The sequence below is a fragment of the Typha angustifolia genome, chromosome 3 (genome assembly GCF_048772165.1).
Source record: "Typha angustifolia cultivar Huaian chromosome 3, ASM4877216v1, whole genome shotgun sequence".
In the NCBI taxonomy this organism is placed as follows: Eukaryota; Viridiplantae; Streptophyta; class Magnoliopsida; order Poales; family Typhaceae; genus Typha; species Typha angustifolia.
The window spans coordinates 2,231,780-2,257,825 of record NC_133241.1 but is presented as its reverse complement, the minus strand read 5'-3'; the positions used below and the strand labels follow the sequence as shown (position 1 = coordinate 2,257,825).

Here is a 26,046-nt window from a genome sequence, read left to right as displayed (position 1 = left end):
TTTCAAATATATAGCCTATATGCTAGAAGTTTATGATATGGTGAAAAAGTTACCTTTAATCCATAAAAGGTACCTAAGAATACTTGTTGATATCTTGGACCAATAGTCCACTAAAAAGGGGGGACTAAATGAGGAGATTGGAGATAGAATTTGAGAAGGATGGTTGACATGGACAAGTCATGCGATACGATATCTGAATCTAGCCCTTAATTAAAAGCGCATACATATGCACACATGCATGAGAGAGAGAGAGAGTACATATGCACACATGCACTTGAGTGAGAGAGAGAGTACATATATTTTTTATATCATGGTACCTTGCTGATGTAAGGTGCATCCACAGCAGCTGACGACCCTGATAGTGTTACTGTACCATCCTCCATAGGAGAAGTTCCAGCTTTTGATAGTTCGGCAGACGAGAAATTGTCCTTGTCTTCAGATATGGACGACAAATCAACATGATTGACTGATGCTTCCAACCTGAATTCAGAAAAAAAGAATAAAAGCATGTAAGATATCCTTTATCAATCCAAGGAAAGAAGGGAGGAGATGCAAACAACTGTAACACAAAAAACTCTTACCAGGTTCACGTTCATAACAATAATTCATCCACAGAGCAAAGCATAACTAATATCATTATTCAGTTGGTAAATAATACCCAAAAATTTTACTTCTCTTTAAGAAGCACAAAAACATATATTTCTTAGAAATAGCATAATATTTATAGAGTCTGCATAACTATAGAATTGGACATGAAACTATATCTGTTATCTCACAACAATTAAGTAATATCAATATGAAACAAGCAACGATAAAACAATTCAGCAACTTATGAAGCCAGAAAATGAAGTTATGACATCAAATATAACAACTAATAATTTGCGTTCTTGCTAGGAAGAATAAAAGGAGATGCAAATATGCAAATTTATTTCCCCATGTAACAAAAGAAAATGTCAATTTGAAAAAAAAAAAAGGCCAAAATATATACCAATCAATAGTCTTATTTCAATATACTTAGGGTCAATGATGGTCAGCTTGTAGAGTGTTGACAAGCACGCACTTGCGTGCCACTAGTATGCATCGACACTCCTTTAGCATATTTTTAAATTTATATTTAAATATGTTTTCAGGTTTTGACATGTCTATCTTTGATTTTTGGTTTAAATATATGTATTAAGACTAACATTAGAATATTTTATCATTAGAGTATTTTTGTAAATGACCCATTTTATTAAAAGATATATTAATAGTCAAATATATTCATTAAAACTAATATTAACGATTGAGCACTCCATAATATAATTAAATACTCCATTCTATAATTGAAAATAGGAAAAAGTTTAAAAAAATATGAGATCCACATAATATATCATATTTGTCACATGATAAAAAAAAGACCTTGGATTTACCACTCTAATTGGTATGTTTCAGATAAACAAAAATCCATTTCAAATCCCACCTGACCCGTGACCTGTCCAGCTGGGGACAGCACAACCTATGCTGGTCAGCATCTTAGCATTGGGGTAAGCCACTGGCACACTCCATGCCAAATGCCATGCCACCATTGGCATGGCCATCATTGACAAACATATTGGGTGCTTCTAGAATAGTCATTCGAAAAACAACTAAGGAAAAGAGAAAACAATCGAATATTTGTGGTAACAATAAAGCTAAGGTAACCAATCACTAAAAGGATTAATTCCAAGATTCGAAAAATCGAGATCGGGATCAAGATCGGCCTTCCGAAAAAATGATTTGTATTGGCTATATCAGCCGCCTGGATTGGATCGGACTTTTTAATTACGTAACATTCTAAATATTATTTAAATATGCATGAATACTTCTAAAAATTTTGAAAAAAATTTAGCAAAAATAAGAAAATAAAGAACGAAAAACTATGGTGCAATGAAAATTGAAAAGAAGAAGAGATTAGAAAAGGAGCTAGTGGAAGAAAATCAAAAAAAAAAAAACCATAGTGTAGTGAAGAAGAAGAAGAAGAAGAAGAAGAAGAAGAAGAAGAAGAAGAAGAAAAGAGAAGAAAAAGGAAGAGAGGAAAAGAAATGAAAAGGCAGAAAGAGAAATAAAGAAATAAATTAAAAGTTATATACCGGAGTTCGTCAGAGTTCGCCGGAGCTAGATTTCTCCATAAGAAAAACAATGATTATATGGTAAGGAGAGAAAAAGAGAAAGAGAGAGTTCGGATTGGTCGATCTGGCAAACCATGATTAATTCCCTTCTAGATTTATGTGTGGTTTGAGCCTTGAGGTCAAGTTTTTATTCCTAAAGTTGTATGAGGACTTTAGTGGTCAGAAACAAATTTGTTCTATTTCTGCTCCCTACCTAATGTCTTTGGGCTCTTTTCTAACTTAATGATCATTCAGCAACACTTTTTGCATGCCAATATCTAGACATAATAACAGATATCATAACAAACTTAATACTGAACTAACTAAAATTTAATAGCTAGTCTTGTAGACTGACCTTATTGAAGTCATGATGTTAGTGGTCCACAATCTCTGCCTCTATTGTTTTTCATATTCATGTATAATAATGATATGAATGGTGAACTGGCCAACTTATTGAATGGTTGAACTATCAGTACATACATACATATATTTGTATAATAATCGGAAAGTCATGACATGACCATAATTTATAAGACAATAATGGCAGCAGCAATAAAAGTATCACGTAAAATATATAATTATTGCACATATGCAAAACGTAAAGTTGCATTATCACATCACAAAGAACAAACAACCAATCTAAAAGAAACATAACATGAAAGAGATAAATTTTATATAATAGCTTAAATGATCAAATTACTTCTCAAGGAGCCCAAAAATGATAACTATAAAGCAGCAGAACATATAATCAATTACAAATAGTAACTTATGGGTAGTAGAGCCCAGTTGGATCAAACAATAATAAAACCAAGTAAATGAAAAGCTTAAATTAAGGATTTTAATTTTGCAGCATAAAACCAACCATGCTAGCATCTTGCTACCAGTACATATCAGGCAGCACAGACAGTTTCACTTAAATCAGGGGCTTGCAATGAGAGAAAATCTGAAAAATCTGAAGGTAAGGATTGTCAAAATTAAACAACAGCTATCTAGCCTTCATTTCAATTCAGGGGTTTCAATGGGGCAATTGCCCCCACTCAAATCACAAAAGTACCTCTCTTATCATAACAGATTCCTACCTTCCCTCCCCTAATTAAACCTTGACACCACATATCTTTTCTCTTGGAATTAGTTCACAAATAGAATGATGCAAGACAAACTCTTTGATTGTAGATTTGAAAAGAAACATAGCAAAAGTAACTAAACCCAGCGAATTCACCAACCGGGGTGTCGGAGTCCATCGACAGAACACTCAATATATTAGAACTCCCCAAATATTCATTGATTGAAAAAAAAAAAGACTACAAGCCTTTATATAAGTAAAGCAAAGCAAAAGACCAAACTAACCATAAAACCCTAATAAGTAAAAGACAAAAATAGTCTAATAAGCACAAATAACAAAAATAACGCTACTCAAAACCCTCATTAAGCTAGAGAGCTACGGGTGCAGCTCTCTTACGCCTACAAGAGTAAATATGTCGAATAGTGATGTCCACACCACATAAGCTTTTCCTCCTCGTATCCCACATCCTCACTACCATTCCCTAATTAAACCTTGATGCCTCATACCTTTTCTCTTGTAATTAATCCACAAACAGAAGCTTTTCCTGCTGGTATCCCGCATCCCCATTATCCCATGTAAAATTTTGGGATTCAAATCTCAAATAACATACACAAATCAGTATATAACCATATTAACTCTACCAAGCATCAAAACCTAGAAGCACAAATTGCACATAGTTTTCATCGCTTAAGTTTAGAAAGAGCTTCAAATTCTCGGAAATAAAATTAAAGACGAAATATGGGGCAACCAATTAAGAAACCTTCAATTTGAAAAAGAAATTTTGAAGGAGAAAAGAGAATTAAAAAAGAGACATTTCCTCCATGTGCAATTCAAATCAAAGCACTAAATCAGGTTCTTATTTCTTTATCTTTCTAAAATTTTAATTTTTCAACTATACTCATAATATGTCAATATTTAGTTGTTGATGACTCTCTAATATTTTCTTCTGTCACTGTTTTAGCATTTGAATATACTGAAAGACCGTTATTGGAAAAAAGGCCCCATAGAGGTTGACAGGAAAAAAATTGCCCCAACACAAAATGCTGACTCCTCACTGAACCAAGACATGTGGATTCACTCTCTTCTTTCTATCTCTCTCTGCCCCCTCTCTAGTTCGTACTCCAGTATGAGGTGCTTCTTCATTTTAATATGTTATCATCATGAGATGTGCTAGTCAATGCATAAGATTGGGGCTTAAATAATTCCTAGAATGAAATCCACAAACGTCAGCGACATCAAGTTTTTCCTTGTATTCTTTTGGGGGGCATCCGTTTTCTCTTTATTGTGCCTTTGATCCCACATTATCAAAGGTCATTGTGTCAATGTATGGTACCATAATGGTCTTGGGGCACATGCCACAAGACATGCAGTAGTATAACACAGTAGAAACCTATCACTCGACCACCGGAAATTTGCAACATTGACTGCACATCTCCACACCTTAACACAGAGATTTTAATTGTTCTCAGTGATTGAAAATAATGAAGATAATATAGTATCATTGCTTATCATAAAATAAAGTAGCACTCATTGCTGCTTGTTTTTCATTCTTGTACACCAATTAGCACAAGGTGCACACTTATCAAATACAAGTAGTTGTTGAAATTTTCTATCGGGAAATTTTCTTACCAAACACAGTTGAGTTACTGTCTTTAGGTATAATCGTATTGGAATAAAGAATAGCTCTATAAAGAAGATTTTGGAATTGTGAGGTCGTAGTTCTCATAAATCAGTCAAACAGCTTAAATCATGATTTGTCCATTTATAAGAAGAAACCAGAAGTCCAAACCTCTTTCTCCCACTATATGGATGTAGAATTGTGATGACATGTGTTTTCAATTTTTCTATCCATAAGCATGAATCCTTGCCTCAACTATTTCGTATCAGCTTTGGTGTTCCCAATCAAAGTTTCCTATCAAGGGACTGATGAAGTAATAACAAAGTTGTCCAAAACCCTATCTCACAAAATTTCATTAAGGTCATTTAGGATTTTCATTTGTCTTTCGTAGATTCCAAAGATTGTTGCCATATGGGTCCAGACAATCTATGTTCTAAGACAATTTATCATCAAGTGATACTAAAGTTCCTTTAGTATACTGTACACAGAATTACAGACCTATCTCCTTACTAACTTCATCAAATTTACTTAAACGTTCTCTTTTAGCTACTTTTGATAGCACATAATCTATAAAACTTGACAGGAAAACCTTCAAAGAAATTACAAAATATCACTCCATTATGTACGAGTTAGACATGGAAAATATGTTAGTATATAAACCAAATGCAATAGCTAGGTTAGAGAAAATAACCTCACATATTTGCCATTAAGTGTCTGAATATAAGCAATTTTGTCATAATCTTCACAAGTCACAAAAGTCACCTTCTCCTATAAAATGAATACCTCATAGTTTAACATTTAAGCATTTTGCTCAAAGTCTAAAGAAGAGAAGTCCTAAGAAGTCATAGACTGACCTGTCGGGCCCTAACACCAATATGTGATAGGTGAGGCATTTCTTGTAGAAGAACAACACCAACAATATTATCTCCAGCAGCTTTTACCTGTCAAAATCATTAAGACATTTCTAATGTAGGAGATAGGCAGAAAAACTGGCAGATAGACAAACTAAGAGAATAATACTGTTTGATTACTGACAACTTTTAAAATATACCTCCTCATCCCCGTCAGCCTTATTGACAACCAAAACAACAGGTCCATTGATAGATGAAGGTAACGAGCCAGGAACTATAGTTTCTACCTGAAGCATAGAGTAATATATGAACATGAAATCCTCTCTGGAACGGCAACATGAAGAATCTGCAGCAACTAAAGTGAAAAACTCCTCTATAGAAATAGAGAACAAACTTGACTCTGCAAAGTTTGCTTAGACAAAAATATAGTAATATACACATCCATGCTTCATGAATTTCATGAAGATATGGGAGGAACAGCCAAAGGATCTTGGAAAACAAAAAATCAATACTATTTCAAGATAGCAAGGGATCTTGATACAATCTCAAAATTACAAAATGGGGTGTTGGAATCCACCAACAAAAGAAAAAGAAAAGTAGATAATCACAAAATATTCATTAAATTTCAAATGATAACATAACATGCATTTATATAGGCAGATCCTAAAAAGGACAAAAGACAAAAGCCCATCAAGCAAACGACTGAAATTTCCACATGTAGAAATCTCTCCCTCATGACTCGTTACCCAACCAAAGCGTCACTGGATGGGCTACCCTCTTGCGTCTGCATGAGCACACATGCCTGAATGTGGTGCCCGCACCACAAACCCCTGACCCTCAACCACCATTTCTTTCCCCCCACACACCTATAATTCGATGCACAAATCTACAATGTCCAAAACTCTATAACCTACAACATTCCATCTTCCTAAAGGGAGTAAACTTTCGCCCACAGATTAGTATAAGGCTTTTTTACTACTACCAGAAGACAACAAACACATCCCCTTCAGACGCAAGAATTGTGTAACTTGAGGACGGCTACATCTTCAAGAGAACCTAAATTCTACAAATAAGAAGATAGGGAAGCATAGCTTGTGGTATAATCAGCCAACACTCTTCCTCTTTAAATCACATAACTCCTGAAAGATTTTTGTATTGTATTTCTCTCATTTCTTAGATTATTCTTTTCCTCGGTATTGCATGTCTTGTGAAATCTTTTAACTTATTTGGCGATCTTCATTAGGTCTAAACATCCATTGATTTCTTTTATTTCTTATTTATGCATAATACTGTTGACCTACTATTTGTCCTACACCAATAGGTCAACATAAGAAAAGTTTCAACTACCTTCTTTATTAAGGTTTTAAACACTGAAAAATGAGTACAATTTAACACTTTCCAACACAACTAGTAATTAAACTACCACTTTCTTATGTTAAAATTCCTAGAATTGATGCCAAAGTTGTTCTTGTCACAAAGACAAATGCCAATCCAAATTATAAGAAAGTTTTCCACTTTCTTAGTATATTTCTCTCATAACTTTGAAGGAGCTCATATCGAATAAAGTTGCAATTCTAATAAATTATTGAAAATACCTGCACAAGAGTTCCATGAGCCACACCTGGAACAAGAACATCCCAGCCAGAGGATCCAAGTGTTATCCGCACAGCTTTTAAGAGAAGAGTGCAAAGCTTTGAAACCTGGAAAATAACTCTAGAAAAGTTTTCAGGAGTAATGGTGTTAGATTAGCACTTCATTTATGTAACGCTAAGCTGTACAAATTTTAGATATAAGAATACGAACTAATATACAGATATATTATAATATAAATTTCAACATAAAAGAGCAGTACCCTGCACGAATTTCAGCTTCGGTAAATGTCCTAACACTGTTCTCTGGTATTCCAAGAGCTTTCCCTAGTATCTGCAGTTCAGATATACAAGTCTAGAGTCATACCTAAGATCATGAATGCATTGCATCTCCCAGAATATGAAATAGAAACAGCCAATGGAATGACAGAAATTAGTTTCTAAATTAAAAGGTGAATGTCTTTTCAGAGTTCTATTACTATTAACAATGTCTTATCAAAGTTGCATATTATGCCAAACTTACATCACTGTCTACTTATCATCAAAATCCACAAGTTTTTGCTCAATGGTTGGCTATTCGACAGTGTAGGAGATCTACCTTTGCTCACAAGCTCAAAAACCCCATTATAGATAGACAAGCCTATACGGAAGCCCGTAAGAAAGTATATGACCCTAGGAGAAACCGAGAAACTATTAAAGGAACAACATTGTACTATAATATCTCCAAAGTACGTAATAACTCCAAAAACATAGAGCATCAGTAATGGAATAAGCTACTCATAACAAGGTAGCTTGCATTCATGTGCCTAGCCATATCTCTCATTCTTTTAGAAAAAAAGGATATCGAACTTCAAAAATGAAAAATAAAAAAGCAATTTGATAAACTTCACTTCCGGCAACTTCTACAAGGAGCAGTTGAGAGTTGCAGAAAGAAAAAGCTGGTGGGTTAATAATGAGGAAAGCATTGCTGTTGAATAGATGAACTAGGCTGAAAATAACCAAAGCAAAGGAGTTCAAATGAACTAGTACAGATCTTTCAAAAGAAAGTTTCACGCTAAGATCCAATAGACTCGAGAAGAAATCGGCCAAGTGTAGGAACATCAAATTCTCTAGATTAAGAATATCTTACTATCATCCAAATATATATGAAATTTGAAGAAATGAACCTGTTAGTCATAACTTTTGTCAAGGAAAAAAACAAGAGAGAAAAGACTTGACAGTGTACATTAAATATAGTGCATACTTTTCCTTATAAGTTTGACTTAATAATTTTGCAGCAAACAGCCACCAACCCCGCAAAAATCTTCCCAGCTCTACTCAAGAGACCATAGAAGAAATTGGGTTGCAACTTGACCAGGCTCATCTGTAACCTGATTAGTCAGGCTCATCTATAAACTGACTAGTCCAGCTGAAAGTTTTTAAATAGGATTTTCTTAAGAGATGACAAATCTCACCCAAAATAAAGTTGGGATTGACCAGCCCCAATTAATTCCAACATTCTCTAGATTAAGAATACTTACTATCATCCAAATATATGATATGAAATTAGAAGAAATGAACCTGTTAGTCATAACTTTGGTCAAGGAAAAAAAGTGAAAGACTTGACAGTGTACATTAAATATAGAGTATATCTTTTAAAAATGACTTAATAACTATGCAGCAAACAACCACCAACCCTGCAAAAATCTTCCCAGCACTACTCAGAGACCATAGAAAAAATTGGGTTGCAACTTGACCAGGCTCATCTGTAACCTGATTAGTCCAGCTGAAAGTTCTTAAATAGGATTTTCTTAAGAGATGACAAATCTCACACAACATAAAGTTGGGATGGACCAGCACCAATTAGTTTCAACAAAATGTAATTTATCAACTGATTCATGGTTAGCCGGCCAGGGTTGGAGAATTGGTAACCTAGTATATGGGGGTTGGTCTGGAACTAGGGCATTTGCAATGTTGGGCTGAGACCATTGGATTAGGGTTTTCCTTCAACTTGATCAAACAGACCCAACTTAAAGCCTAGCAGGAATACCAATGACTGCAGGAACAATACCAACCTTGACATTTTCAGGAAAAATAGAAAGAAGTGCTTCAGAATATTCTTCTGTTATTCTCCTAGTTCTGTCAAAAGTGGCCTTCAGCCTCAGCGCCCAAATATATTTTCCATCTTCACTACCTAGCAACACCAAACAGAAAGATATGAACAGCAAAACATGTTTAGAAAGTATCTCTACAAGAACAGCATATTCAGACAGCAAACTATGATTTCAAAAATTCAAAATAGTAGAACATGATAGTAGATACCTTCTCTTTCAGATAAACCTTTTTGTTTCCATGAGAGAAGCTCACTCTCTATAGCATAGCACTCATCTGATTTCCAACCTGAAAGTGCAATTTGCCGGATACCAACTACAAGGGCATCAATAGGATCATTCCATGGACTAATGTTTCTAGATCCTGCATTCTGCGCAAGCCAAGCTGATCCTCCCATAGCTTCAAGAGCATTAAGGAATCTATTCAAGAATAAAATGGAGCACACTATATATAAGATTCAACAATAACAACAGCATACTAATTACAAATAAACACCTTACATGAGCGACAAAAGCGGAAGAGGCAAGACATAAGAAAATGATAAAGCTCTAATCAGATTAAGGACTTCATTTCCATATCTTTATAGAGAAGGATGCACACATTTGTAACTATAACTAACAAAAGAAATGTAAAATGACTTGAACAATAAAAATTCTGACCCACACATAAAGAATCACGTTCTCCCAGAAGTAGTAGACATTAACCATTTCAACTCTGATATGTTAAGTTAAGAGTCTCCCACAATGTATTGATACCTAAATAAGTATACATAGTAAATTCAAAATTGTAGGTTGCAAGGTTTAGTAAGTGCACAATTTCATAACAAACAAATAAACTTATATATGCAATGAAATTTTACGTACACTTAATTTAAATGATTCGTATGTGGAAAATGTTGGTGGCAAAAGAAGAGTCAGTGAGAACAAAAAGATTGATAGGTTCCAAGTTCCGACCCAATAGAGCCTTATCAAGCAATATCACAACATGAATAGTGGTGAAATGAGATCACAAATCCTAACCCTTGGCTAGACTTGAGAGAAAAGATAGAGAAGAAGAAACTACTTTATTGCCTAACAACAAGTCCAAGTAAAACAACCTATATATAGTGCCCCAATCGGACTCATCACTTAAGAAAAAAAAACAAGCTAAAACCTAACCGAACGCTAAAATAACCTAACTTGAGTCCGTCGGGCATTCGAACGGCCTGGAGGGTGTTCAAATGCATCGGCGAATCAGACAGGCATTCGAATACCAAGATGAGACCTTTTGCTCTCGGCCTCGAGTGTTCGAATGCCAAAGGGGCTATTCGAATACATCCCGAGTCCCATTTTAGGGTTTTGCCACTAGAATGCAATGAAGGCCGTTCAAACTCTCGTTCCTTAGAGCCTTCTCACGCTACCACTGCATCCTATGCCTCTCCATTAACTATCCGGCATTGCCTTTGTTGATAAGTAACTAGCAAAGGAGTGGTTAGACCTGAGGTTCCAAAAATTGGTATCTGGATCGGGATCAGCCGTCCGGAAAAACGACACGTATCGGCCATATCAGCCATATCGGTCGTATCGGCCGTCTGTATCGGATCGGACTATTTTAATTAAATAAAATTCTAAATATTATTTAAAAATATTGAGAAATTTTTTAAAAGTTAGAAAAAATTACAAGAAAATAAAAAAATAATTACTCATATATAAAGCTTAAAAATCTATTTTTCTCTCCTCTCTCTCTCTCTCTCTGCCTCCTATGCAGTTGTTTGCTGCTGCAACACGCCTGCTACAGTGCCAAAATCATATGACCAATCCTGATCCGTTTCGACCGATCCCGAATGGGATCGACCGAAACTGGGATCTATGGTTAGACCTCCATTTTTATCACTCTCCTTCCCTCAAAAATGAATCTTGTCCTCAAGGTTGATATGTAGTAATTGGTGCTTCAATTCTTTGAGATCCTCCAAGTAGCATCCTCCACTAGCAATTCTTCCCACATGACCAATACTTCTTGCGCTAAGATGTCGTGACGATCGACCTAGCAGAGCTTCTGAATCTCCTTAGATTCCAAGACTAGCTCTCCATCATCAAGGAATTGACATAGAGGCGCCATACTCCGTCCACTGACACCAATCTACCGCATCAACTGAGACATGTGAAACACTAGATGGATACGGGATCCCTTCGGAAGGCGCAAACAGTACGCCACCGGTCCAATCTATTCAACAATCACAAACTATCCATAAAAATGAGCAACTAATTTCTTGTTCGCTCGCACCTGCACGAAAGTCTATCGATGTGGTTGCAATTTAAAGTAAACCCAATTTTGCACTTGAAACTCTAACTCCCAGCAATGCTTGTTCTGCCAAACATTCATTCTGTTACGAGCAATCACCAAGTTATCCTTCAGGAGCTACAGGATCTCGAGTTCTCAACTCTTGATCAACTAATGTCACCCTTATAGAGCTCGACTCATAGCAGTGTACCGTTAGTGCAGGTCAACCATAAACTTTCTCAAAAGGGGTCATTTATTATTACACCAAAACTCCTCCCAAGATAACCATTTTGCCCACTGCTTTGGACTCATCCCCACAAAACAACGTAAATATGTCTCCAAATAATGATTTTACACTTCAATCTATCCATTGGTTTGTGAGCGGTAAGCGGTACTTATCTTTAATTTGGTTCCCTATAAACAAAACTATTTTCACCAGAGGTTGCTGACAAACACCAGATCTCTATCCGAGACAATTGTCTATGCCACCCTATGTAACTGGACAACTTCCTTAACAAATGTCTCTACAATCAACTTAGCCAAGTATGGGTACTCTAAATCCACAAGTGCCCATACTTAGACAGTCGATCAACCACCACCATAATGACCGAATATCCATGTGAGCTAAGTAACCCATCAGTAAAATCCATCAAAATATCCTCCCAAATTCTGTCTAGAATTGGTAATGGTTGTAATGACCTCACCGGTTATTGGCCTCATATTTGTTTCTTTGACAAACATCACAAGCTTTTGGATATAACGATGAATATCTGCTCACATCCCTTGCTAGAAAAAAATTCTCCACTAGTCGTCTATATGTCCTCAATACTCTCGAGAGTCCCGTCATAGCCATATCATGGTATTCATATGATGAATTCTACTTCTAATCAGTGTCTAATGGTATCACCAAACTTCCTTGATACCACAAATCTGGACCGACTAACTAAAACCTGTCCAACCATTATCCACTTGCAAGTACTAACGCGCAGCTCACCTAGTTGTGAGTTGGTTTGTGCCACCACTCACACCTGCTCCACACCCAAGCCAATCATGCTCCCAAAGTCTCTGCTAGTTCTGCCATGGGTAAGGATACGTCGGGTAACTCTTTAGAATCATCCATCATTTCGGAAACATTTCACTCCCGATGGCATGATAAGGCATTCGCCACTTTGTTCTCACTTCCTAGCTGATATTAAATCTCAAAATCATATCCCAGCAACTTGACCACCCATCGTTGTTGATCTTTTGTCAACACCTTCTGAGAGATGCTTGAGGCTTCGATGGTCTGTCCAAATAATAAACTGTTGACCAATCAAATAACGTCATTTCTCCACCATCAACTCCTTCTCATACATGGAACATGCCTGCCCACGTCCGAATAACGATTGACTGCAATATACAATCGGGCATCTGCCTTGACCACAAAAGACTACTCAAAAGTCTAGAAGAGTCAAAACGGGAATGGTAGTCATCGCTTTCTAAGTGCCTCAAATGCCTCCGTTGCCTCCATGGATTATTAGAACCCATCTTTCAACAATACCCCGTCTTCCAATAGTTTTGTAGAAACTTGCAATAGTAACCCGTCAGCCCTAGAAATCCCCTAAGTTCGTGAATATTTCAAGGCGTTGTCCACTCCAAAATATAAGCAATTTTTCCTGAGTGGACCTTAACCCTCTCAACTAAAATGATGTGGCCGAGATACTCCACCTCAGTATGGCCAAATGAGCACTTTTTCTGGTTCACAAAAAGTGCATGTTCTTGTAGAGAGGCAAGGACAAACCGCAAGTGTTTCACATACTCCTCCCAAATCCTGTTGTAAATAATGATGTAATCAAAAAATACCAAGACAAATCCTAGAGGACTGATTTGAATATACCATTCATCAATGCCTAAAATGTGATCGATGTATTCGTCAAGCCAAATGGCATTACTAAAAATTCATAATGCCATCTGAAATGCAATCTTCGGTACATCTTGGACAGCCACTCTTATTTGTTGATACCCCAATTTGAGGTCCAATTTGGTGAAGAATCTCGCTCATGATTACCTTACAAAGATATGGGTGCTCCCACTATCTACTAGCACTAATACAAGCCTTCCTTCCAAAGACCCTACCATACACAGAGTATGTGGCATCACGCACCTAGATAGAGCATGCAAGATGATCCCCTGTGGTTCCTCCTCATCCTCCAAGGTTGTTTTTCCTTGCATTGGTGTCCACGGACAAACTTCTTATCACAATTAAAGCATAAGCCATTTCTCGTCTCTCTCGTATCTGCTCATAAGTTAAACATCGGAAGATGTTACTCGATACAGTCGTGGTCTGCACCATGCCAATAGGTCGGCCTCCCGTCAATTTAGATCTCTCGTTTTGATTAAGCGCGGTTGGCGCAGTCAATGTGGGTAAGATTCTCATTCAACCTTAGGTTCGCTTTCCTCTTGTCAGGTCCCTCTTGCCACAACTTCTTCAAGGCCTCATCAAAATTATCATACTCAGATGGCCCAAACTTAAGACGTTAATCCCCTAGTGAACTCTTGTCAATCTGCCAATGGGTTCATTTTCTTGAACCATTGGAGTCATTGCAAGGCTGCATCTTGCAATTGGAATGCAGCAAGTAACCTTCTCCACTAGTTGCATCCCTTGGTAAGTGAAAAATTGTTCCACCATGAATATCCACCTTATAGGATCTTTGCCCGAGAACTTCAAAAATTCCGAACGGGTGATTCGAGGGTGAACTCCCCCAATCTGGCCTCCTTCAAACCCCCACGCTAGAGCAGTTGTCGACCTCCCTTTCGTTCTAGCCAACATCTTTGTGATACAAAGCATTTGATCCTTCATCTCCTCCATGTTGGTATTCATTGCTTGCATGGCCTCCCCATGCTCCCACTGCTTCATAACAGCTGATGAAGAGACAACTCCAATGCATCGAGACAGTCCTTAGTCAATGTAGCCCGAGTCTTCATCATTCTCGCAATCATTGTAGCGAGTTGAAGAACAAAATTTTGTTAACCGACCACCGAAGCTCTGGTACCAATTAATATGAACCCGACATAGCCTTATCAAGCAATATCTCAGTAAGAATAATGGTGAAATGAGATCAAAATCCCTAGCCCCCTAGCTAGACTTGACAGAAAAGAGAGAGAAGAAAAAGAATACATTATTGCCTACTAAGTCCAAGTAAAACAACATATATATAATCTCTCAATCGGACTTGTCACTTAAGGAAAGAAAACAAGCCAAAACCTAATCGAACACTGAAATAAACCAACTTGCATCCATGGGGCATTCGAACGCCAGGACAGCCGTTCGAATGCTTCCAGAAGCCATTTTGCTCTTGGACTTGAGCATTCAAACACCAGAAGGGGCTATTCGGACGTGTCCAGAAGCTCACTTTACTATCGAGCTTCAACATTTGAAGTTTGAACGTAATGAAGGTCGTTCGAACGCTCATTCATAAAAACCTTCTCATGCTGCTATTGCATCCTCTACCTCTCCAGCAACTACCTGGCATTGCCACCATTGATAAATAACTAGAAATGGAGAAGTCAAACTCCATTCCTATCAAAGGTAAACCATAATTACTAGACAGTTACCATTTACTACACAAAGAATTGCAATCTTATTATATTAGACAATAACAATTTCAAGTCTCATATGTTAATCTAAAACTTTCTCACAACATATAAAAATGTAACAGTCATATGTAGTTAATTTAATGATCACTAACTAGTAAATTGAGGAAAATAATGTGGCCAAAGCAAGACCAGTGGAAAAAAAAGTTTAACTCACACAAAATTCACCTTCTTACAATAGCACTTTAACATGCTTTTCTCCAAAAGTAGTAAACATTAGAAATTTCAAGTCTGATATGTTACTATGGTTAGTTTTTGTAATTGACAAATTTGTGAGAAAGCAAAATCTTTTGTGATGTAATTTCTTTGAATTTCATTGTAAAGATTAGTAGAATAACCTCTTCCCATTTGGCAATCAAAATTGGAGCTGTTTCAATTGGAAGAATAATGTTGCAGAATTTCTTAGAAAACATTTGGGAGGACAAAAAGAGAAGAGTCAGAAGGGTGAAATGGTGAGGTTTTTATACATCTTGATAGAGTTCTACTAAATTCAAGATTGTGTTTGCTAATGTCTCAAGGGTCACAGTCAGATCTTTAACTTTTGAGGTCACTAAGATTGGGTACCAAACACGGAACATGGTGCATTGAGGGTAGGGCTGTCAAAAAAACTCGCTGGATTGTGAGCTCGGCTTGAACTCAACTGGAGCTCTAAACAAGATGAGTCGAGCTTTCTAGCTTAGGAAATTAATCAAACCGAGCCGAGCTAGACTCAACTCACTCAAGCTTAGCTGGAGTTAGTTTGAAATATTTTTTCTAATATAATGTAATACATACCGTCTACTTTAAAATTTACAATGATGTGTTATAGCATAGTTGGTAAAGCATTTCAATCTCAAATAAGATGACTTGGACTTGAATCCTAGATTTTACATGTAAAAAGGTTAAATTTTTAAATTAGTTGAATGGCATTTAGTCCCACATCAAAAAATGAAGAGTTATGAATCATCTTTATATGTACCAACCTTTCAAAAGGTTGTAATGTTATAGCTAGAAAGTAAGTATGAAATAAAAAATTTTGAAAAAGCTGAGACAGCTCGAGCTAAGTCGAGCTAAACTTCAATCAATTGTGAGTCGAGCTAAGCTAGGCTCAACTTGCTCAAGCTTGGCTCATTCACACTCCTAAATAAGGGGAGTCAAATAAATTACTTCAGAGATGGTTGTGGGTAACAGCGAACTATCTATAAGTGTTTTATAATAGTTGATTATTATAGTGCTTGGTTTAATCCTAAATAAGGGGAGTCAAATAAATTACTTCAGAGATGGTTGTGGGTAACAGCGAACTATCTATAAGTGTTTTATAATAGTTGATTATTATAGTGCTTGGTTTAATCCTGAAGAAGAAATCCGTGGTTTTTATCTTTATTTGATAAAGGTTTTTTACGTTAAAAATATTATTTTTGCATGTGTTCTTGCATTTTGTATTTTAGCTATCGCTTGGCATTCTAATTGGGAAAACATTTTCTAGCAAGTAATGAAATATTTTTAATCAATATCAGAGCGAGACTCTTACCTTAGAGAGATCCTGTAAAAGATGAAACTTCCTAGAGAATGATTGTCTATTGTTAGACCTCCACTGCTCAATGGATCATAATAGAAAGCCAAGATGCAAGTGTTTTTAAAATCAATTGATGAATGTGTTTGGTTTTTTGTTCTTCATGGTTATATATCTTCTATTGTTACTAATGAAAAAAAAAATATTATGGAAAAACCTATTTCTCAATCGGTTACAGTTGATTATGAAAACTTTAATTTCAATGGCAAGGACAATTAACATCATATTCAATAGGATTACTCCTAACAGATTTTGTCATATATGTACTTGTACGATAGCCAAGAATGTATAGGATATTTTTAAGTTTGCTTGTTAAACTTTCAAAACTTTAAAGAGGAGGGCAAAATCTTTGATAATTTCTATACCAACTTTTTTGATATTATTAATTTCAATTTTACCTTGATAAGAGGATACCCAACAGCAAAATTGTGAGAAAATCTCGGGTCTCTTCCTAAGCAAAAATGACAACTATAGAAGAGAGCAAAAATGTTTACGCTCTTCTATAGCTAGAAAAAGGCAAAAAGAATCTGGGAATCTAGTGTTTCTTCCAAAGCATTTTATTCCAAAGACAAAAGATCAGATAGTTCAAAGTAACAAGATAGAAGGGGAGAGAATCCTATCCATGAGATGATCAGGAATATTGACTAAAAACCTTTTGAGAATCATTTCTCTTCTAGGTCCATGGAAATAGAAGAAGCAACAAATATCATCAAGATTTTGCACAAGTTTTGAAGGTGTGTGGAAATTTTTAATGCAATTGATTAATATGCAAAAATAATATGCTAGAGCAAAAGATTCAACAACAACCAAAAAAACAGAGGCTAGACAAAATGCAGCAAACAAGATAACCCAATATCTATAAAGAATTTGCTGGATTTCAAAGAAGAGTTAAACTTCCTAGATTTGCAGGTACATTGTTTCTACTTCAAGAAAATAAAAGAATAAGTTAGAGAAAAAAACATGAAAAGGTCATCACAAGCAATCAGGAGTTGACAGCAGCAATTCAGATAATTGTTGACATTTGAGAAAATAGTGAATAAAGGATATCTGACATCTAAAATTATGATTCACAAATTAAGCTGACTTCTTATAGTTACGAGTTGAGTTGCCAAAGTTAGCATTTGAATACTAGAAGTCATCGTGTTACCAAAACTCTAGAAGCCATGAGTTGAAGAACTTGAGTGGTAATAGTAGAACTCCAAGCCAAAAGATGTAAGCCTTGAATGGTTTGGTAAAAAAAATAACAAAGATTACAATTTGAGAATCCAGAACTCATATGATCCTTATATAAAGGACAAATTGTGATGCTTATGATGGAGTGTGTTTCCTAGGAGCTCTTTATGACAGAAAAACTCTTACATCATCATATTCTTCTCAATCCCCTCCTTGTATGTTTTTGTTCTCATATTTTGGCACTTCCACTTCCTCCTAATATATCATACTAAATACACAAAAACAATATATGTATGATTGATGCCAAAGGGCTTTATATTTAGAAGAAGCAGAATCACATGTGTCATATCGTACACATCCTTTAAAAGTCTTGAGTATTCTCACTCCCAAGTCCCAACTGTACTTCACTAGACCATATATAGAGTACATTAATCGATTTACAGAGTATAACAAGGTTACCATATCCTTGTAGCTTTTTCCCAAACAAGAGTTTAAACTTAATAAAAGTAGTAAATTTAATGAAGACTAAATTCAATTATATGGTAGTACCTGCTTAGCAAAACAAACGAATAATCTTCAAGGCCAATTTCGGAAAGACGCCACTGCAAAATATTTACTATTGAATGTCATTATTAACAGATAAAGAATGTGTTTTGTGCTATTTCTACAAACTTAACAAACTATTTTTGAAATGTACCTTCTGACGCATAGCTATAGCAGTATCAGGAGCATCATTTCTAAGACCACTTTCAAGACCCTTCACAATTAGCGATCTTAAAGCAGTCAAAGATTGCAACATCTTCATCAATAATTCGACCTCACCATTTCCAACAAAACCTGTTGCTTCTTGCAATTTATCCAAACTCTGTGAATGATCAGTAAATTTATTCTCCACCATGTTAGGAAGCAAAAAATAATAATAATAATAATTGCTGATTTCATCAGGAGTTTGCATACTTAGCGAAAATCAAGGCATCATTAATGACAGTTGCAGACTACTAAAGAACCCCTCAAGAAGCACTCAACCATGTTTATCTCGTTCATATTTCCTATTTATGGTAATATCAAATTACTAAGACCACAGATTGTAAAATAAAATCAACATCATGTTTACATAATAACTGAAAAAGCACCGCAGACTGAAATTGGCTCCGCATCTCTTTGTGCTTCGACAAGTGGAAGACATTTCACAATTTAGAAAGTTCAGAAGATGGGAAGAAATCATTAAAACATAGTAACAAGCTGAAGGCAAATTTGACATTGTGAAGCCTAAAATGATTGGTAAGCGCTTGAAAATGAAATATACACAAGAAGGTTGCCCACAATGGACAATATCACTAATTGCATGGGCCTGAAAGCTAAATAAAGTTTTTAGCTTCACCTGGACCTGAAATGATCAGAGTTTTACACCTTGTAGGTTTCAATAGTTTTTAAACAAATTTTGGGAGCTTTGGGATAAAATGAAAGGCTAGAAAGAAAAAAGTCTAATACCAAGATAAATTACTTTTACAGCTTGTTGATAAACATTTTTTGGATGAATCTACAAAAGAATTGAATATTATCTATGAAATATCTATAAGAAATTTAGAATATAAAGGATTTAAAATAAGTAGGCATAAGACCAAGTATACAAAATGTGTTTTAGTATACTAAGGCATCAAATTGGAGGACCAATTTAGAGGTAGCACCTGGAGAGGATAATTTGCATGAGAAACGGTTTGGACTTTGGACATGTCCAGCGGAGGCCACATAATGCACTAGCAGGAAGGAATGGTCTCATTTAAATAGAAACTTGCTTATGACAGAGGGGAAAGACCAAAACTAACACAGGGCAGAAGTAAGAAAGGAAAAGATAGAGCTGGATTTGAAGCAAACTATTACACCAAACAAACATAAGTGGAGGAGAAGGGTCCATATGGCCAACCCAAATAGTTGGGAACAAAGTCTTGGTTGTACTGTTGTTCCTATTGTTAATATGCTAAAATTTGTAGTACTTCGGCACTAGATTTTCATTAGAATGTGCTTATGGAGGAAGATCAACAAACCTAAGCCAGAAGATGTGTATCCTAGAGTTGGTGATCTTATGGGTACATAATAGGCGTCAATACTACTATAAATTAGGTTACACTAAATAGGACATAGCCATACATTAGAATTGTCATGTAGGTGGCATAGGATGTGTCATTCACTATCAACATGGCAGTGCCCCACAGACACTCAACCTTGTTGATCGGCACAGCAAACTAATGATATCTTATCAAAAACCATGACACATCAAAAATTAAATAGGCTACAAAGTACCAAGCACAAAGTTATTTTTGAAACAAGCATAATTGAAGTATTAGAACATATAATTGTCTTGTCTTAAATTACAGAGATTACTGAGGTTAACTCAGGTTTACAGGATTACTCAGGTCCTTGGCTCATGGACCTTAAGTATATTGTTTCGTAGGAAATGTCTTTTACTATCAACTAGCTCAAAACTGAATTAGTTCTTGTGATAACTTACATTACCTAAAATCATAAGTCTACTTACACAAAGATAATTGAAGGATTGTCGTGTCAGTGACACAAGGTGTGCCAACTTTTGGCATCGCACGACACATACCATTGGCATGAGCCATGCCAATCTGGTGTGTCATTAGCATATTAAATAGTCTTGATATACTGAAAAACAATATCTAAACCTTTCTAAGCACTTAAGATAGATTTTAGAAGCTAAATTAAAGTCCTTCAAGACTTATATATTAGTCTAATATATGCAAAATTCCTAATAATGATTTTCCCTAATTTTTCTCCAAATTTCTCTTTCATTTTTAAAATTTGAAGTACAATTATATATAGATCAAACAATCAAATGTAATGAGATACCAAAAGGGATGAAAAAGACCACAAACTAGGGTTTTTTAAAGCAACAATGGTCGTGCCAGTGGCACGTGCCTTGCCGTGCCACCATCGGGACAGGCTCCTACATGCCAGTGGTACGTCTGTACTACTGACACATATTTATAATATTTTTAATAAAAATTTTAAAATATTTAGAAATATTTTTGGGTGTTCGACATGTCAATTTTTAATTTTTGCTTTAAATATATGTATTAAAACCTACACAATAGTGCTTTATTTTTAAATTATTTTTGTAAATGATATATTTTAGTAAAGATAAAACAATAGTTAACTATAAATAGTATTCAACACATAATATGATTAAATACATAAATACATTCATCAAAACTAATATTAATAATTGAACACTTCATATTATAATTGAATACTCAATAATATAATTAAACATATAATAATATTCGATTCATAATATTAATTGATAATATTTCAACAGTTAAAACTAATAGCTAATTGAATGTAGCATGATGAGGAAGATCAAAGACTTCATTTACCGGCACAAAAATGACACAAGAATGTTACACTAAATATTGTTAATAATATTCAAAACTCGTCTACTGATAGTATTACTTGTTGTAACATTTCACATAGTCTTCATACATATAAGAATTTTATAATTCTCCTATGATATGATATAAATATTAAACATGCACGGGAACTAAAGTTGATTTGATGATAACTGATAAAAATTTAAAAATTAAAAAAAAGGTTCCACATGTCGTGTTGAACAACACGCATGCCACTACTGACACAATCATCCTTGCTTTAAAGTAAAATATGTTCAACTCTAGTGACACAATAGATAATTCACTATTTGGTCATATATATACACACTGGCACGATACATATCAACCCGTGAAAAGCTATAATATGGCCATATATATGCACACACACACAAGTAGTATTGTTTCCGCATACTAAGATTTAGCTGGCAAGGTAAGTTCTAAATAACCTAACAACTCCTACCAACATTGGCATGGATGAAGCTTTTTGAGGTTCTCTAAAGATGGATAACTTCTAGCAACACCTATTTCTGTGCAATCATAAATCACGGAAATAAATAACTCTCTAATTCACAAAATTTGATATCCTATGACCAAAAAAGCATAGCAAGATTAAAAAATGCTGTCTATTTTCATTACACTAACATGGTTCTGCTTTTGTACTTTTATGTACAGTAAGAAGAGGGAACTGGAGTTGGGCAAATAAGCACCCAATATAGCAAACAACAACAAAAATTTGTAATATGGAATGAAATCAGTAACTACAGATCAAAATAGGAGGAAGATAACCTTTTTATGTTCCAAAAATAAAGCCAAAGCTTGTAACTTCTGGTCATCCAAAGACTCTTTGATTGACTCCAGTTGTTCCGAGAGACTGTAGTTGAATAAAGAGCTAGCAACTTAGTTTCTTTTTCTCAACTTGATAAATGATTGGAGCAATTTCATCAAACAACATAAGAACTTTTCAAAGGTTAATGCACAAGGATTTATATTGGGGGAAAAACATCTTAATTTTACAATTCAATTTGGTTAGTAGACTTGTGAGATAAGGGATACACCAACGTTAGAAACTAAGAAAAGGTTTTTTATTTTCACAAACCTTCCAGCATTGAAAAAGTCCTTAAGTTCGCGATGGAATATTTTAAACTGTTCAATAAATGCTTCATTGTATTCGCCTGGATTCTTAGTAATCCTGGCAAGCATGGCTTCTGTAGAAATCAAATCTTCTGGACCAGCATTTCGGTGAAGCTTGTTTTGAATTGTATGTTTGATTTCTTGCTGTTGATGAGATTGAAGTGATCATAAAATAAAGATAACTACAGATTATATCAACCACTACTAGAAGTTAGAAAAATCACCTTCAAATCATGAGGAATATCACCACGATGAGCAATATCACGTATTCTTGTTAGAGGAACAGAAGCAGTAAATTCTGACTTAAATGAAGGCAAACATGGGTGGATCTTCCGGATCACAAGGACATCCTGCAAATTTGAACATAGAATAACACAATATTTGTCAGTCATCAAGAGAAATAATAAATAAACTACAATAATAGTGTAGAAGCAATTAAAAAAAAAACGACAATCATGCTAAACAATAAAAACTTTCCAATAATTCCTTCTGGTTCATTTTTGCCTATAAGAACACTATTATGTATGAAGCACACAATTTTTAGAAGTAAAACAGTCTAGAACAAGAAAATTCATTTTGTGCACCGATTCTTAAGGTACTTTGAGATAACTGTTTTAACAATTGAGACAACTAATCAAGGATGGCCATACCAGTAGTGGCACACCCCGTGTCAAGCAATGCCGACCGGCACAGGTGTGTGTCGTGCCGAGTTGTGCCGGTCCAGCACGGCAGCATGCCGTCCGGCACAGCCATGCCAGTTATTGTGCCAATATGGTGCATTTTTTATAAATTTTTCTTGTTTCTATCAATCATTATTAAATTAATTTTAATTATTTTCTTAACAAATATGATAGGACATATAAAGCCCATTTATTTAAACTTTTTCTTATTCCCATCAATTATCATCAATTAATTCCTAGTGAAGCTGGATCTTAGTGACTGGTTACTAGTCGAGTTAGATTATCTTCATGATCAATTGATCCTTTAGAAAGCTTAGATAAAATTAATGATAAGACTAAAGATGATAATGATGATGATGGTGATAGTGATAATGATGAGACTCGGTCTGGTGGCGGTGATGATAAAGATAAGATATGCGTCCCTGCTACACAACCTTCTTGGGAGATATTATTTTCATAGAGGAGGAAAACTTTACATATTTCACCCAAGATCAAGACTATGGGGCCAGACCTAGACAATCGCAAAAACAAAATTTATCAAAGACAGAAGAAAGGAAAGAAACCATCTTAAGCTCTACATGATTACAGCTAGATGAGAAAAGAACTTAAATCTATAAATAGCAAGATATCAGAAGAGGTGCACCCACATGATAATATAAGTTTATCATCATTACTATCATATTAATTACACCAACCAGAGCACTACATTCTTATTATACTCCATATCCACAATCTGTATATGCTTATGATATGCTTGTGTCAATGTCAGTGCCGGTGCCCATTATTTCCATACATGTATACTATCTATATCATATCATAGAAAAATTATAAAATTTATATTTATATAAAGACTATGTGAAATATTACAACAAGCAATACTATCAGTAGATGAGTTTTCAAGATTATCGACAGTATTTAATGCAACATTCTCGTATTATTTTTATGCCAACAAATGAAGTCTTTGATCCTCCTCATCATTCTATATTCAACTAGATATTAGTTTTAATTATTAAACTATTATTAATTAATATTATGTGTTCAATTATATTATGAAGTATTCAATCATATTATGTAGTGTCGAATCATTAATATTAGCCTTAATTAATGTATTCAATTATATTATGTGTTGAATAATATTTATATTCAACTATTGCTTTATCTTTGATAAAATAGGTCATTTACAAAAATAATTTAAAGATAAACACTATAATGTAGGTTTTAATATATATATTTAAACTAAAACCAAAGATTGACACATCGAATACCCAAAAACATCTTTAAATATTCTAAAAATTTTATTAAAAATATTATAAATATGTGCTAATGGCACGTAGGGGCGTGCCATTGGCACACCAATAACATGCAAGAGCGTGTCGAGAGTGTGTCGACCAGCACGGCCATCGTTGCAGCTAATTATTAAATGGTTATGGATCAATCCAGCATCTCTATAAATTCAAGAACCAACTAAATTTAGCTTAAGTCTCATAGGTCCTATATAAGTTTCTCATGCTTCTATCATTCAAGTAATATAAAAGTAAAAACCCCAAAAAAACAGGAGCTAAATAAATCAAACAGAAATTGCAATTTAGGTGGCCAATCTTTCACATCAAAATTAAATACAACTGTTAGATATCAATTTCTTTCACTATTGCCTCCAACCTTACCAAGGAGCAACTTTTAGTACATAAACATTAATAAATTTAATCTTATGCTAAAATGGAACATAATTGTCCTACCAGAAATCACTATCTAATTATTATCCTAATTCTTAAGTCTCTTGAAAAGTGTCACCAAACAAAAAATTGGACTATCATTATCGAGTAAATTAGATCCAGTATATCAGCTACAATTATCTCAAGCAAGCATAATATGTATTCTCAGTTATTCTGAAACAAGTATGAATTTTTCAGACGGCTAACTCTAGATACTGAAACATAGTAGCATTTCAAGGAATGACTGAAGAAAGTAATTGGATGAAGAAAATATTAGAGAATAGATTTCATATGTAGTAGGAGACAGATAACCAAACAGTCATTCTTTTAGCCATGAAAAGATTAACACACCAACTAGCTACTCTAAGTGCTTAAGCTAATAGAGAATGGTAGCTTTAATCCTTTTATATTCTAACAAATTAAAATCCAGAAGTACGTTCCAAAGCACCAGAGAAAAAAATTGCATAGAAGAATATAAATTGACAAAGATAAACATAAAACGACAACCTGTGGTGATGTGCTTTTTTTGTAGTACACCCTTTCAAGTTCACGAAATATGAGCCTAGAAATCTCAGCGTGCCTATTTGGCCTGTGATGACCACCATCCTCAAAGCAGGGAATTTGACCCGTATTGATCCACTGAGATAGATAGTTCAATTTGTTACAGAGGAAACTGTCATTCTGACAAAACTTACAGAAAAGGGGTGGCACCTTTAAGTTGCTTCCATTTGCAAGCAAATTTTTTGCAAAAAGATGTTTGAGAAATAACAGTTAAGCTTCATTGGAAAGTGAAAGCAAGCAACTTCATAAACCTTTAGGTAAATGGCAGAGTATAAAAGGGCTTCTGAAGAGTACCCTTCTTCAGTATCTCCAGCCAACAGCTCATTTACAACCGTCAGCTGCACATAAAAGAAAAGATTAAATAAATAAAAATATCAAATAGAAGAATTACTGGTAAATCTGTAGGGAGAGATGTTCCTAACTACGACTTACAACCTAATGGCAGCACAGACTATATTATTGTGAGAACAGTATGAAATCACATGTTTACTGAAGTGTAGTTTGAACCTATTTCCAGGACATTCAAGTTCTATGCTAGGAGATAAAGCAAAAAGTTTAGAAGATTGCCCTAACATAAAACAATTGAAATAAACTGAA

General features: G+C 34.9%; 1 protein-coding gene across 1 annotated transcript in view; it reads right to left on the bottom strand.

Moving 5' to 3' along the window:
• The window catches only part of LOC140778343 (phosphoglucan, water dikinase, chloroplastic), a 34,303-nt gene that overhangs the window by 3,235 nt on the left and 5,022 nt on the right, over positions 1 to 26,046 (bottom strand). Inside the window, exons 3-17 of the mRNA XM_073123011.1 lie at positions 25,701 to 25,787; positions 25,396 to 25,527; positions 22,721 to 22,846; positions 22,462 to 22,640; positions 22,152 to 22,236; positions 18,653 to 18,820; positions 18,505 to 18,557; positions 9,549 to 9,757; positions 9,302 to 9,420; positions 7,511 to 7,581; positions 7,254 to 7,371; positions 5,859 to 5,945; positions 5,662 to 5,748; positions 5,499 to 5,575; positions 318 to 480 (exon numbers count right to left, since the gene is read on the bottom strand). Coding sequence (XP_072979112.1) covers positions 318 to 480; positions 5,499 to 5,575; positions 5,662 to 5,748; positions 5,859 to 5,945; positions 7,254 to 7,371; positions 7,511 to 7,581; positions 9,302 to 9,420; positions 9,549 to 9,757; positions 18,505 to 18,557; positions 18,653 to 18,820; positions 22,152 to 22,236; positions 22,462 to 22,640; positions 22,721 to 22,846; positions 25,396 to 25,527; positions 25,701 to 25,787 — 1,761 coding nt within the window. The remainder of the gene's footprint in view (positions 1 to 317; positions 481 to 5,498; positions 5,576 to 5,661; positions 5,749 to 5,858; positions 5,946 to 7,253; positions 7,372 to 7,510; positions 7,582 to 9,301; positions 9,421 to 9,548; positions 9,758 to 18,504; positions 18,558 to 18,652; positions 18,821 to 22,151; positions 22,237 to 22,461; positions 22,641 to 22,720; positions 22,847 to 25,395; positions 25,528 to 25,700; positions 25,788 to 26,046) is intronic.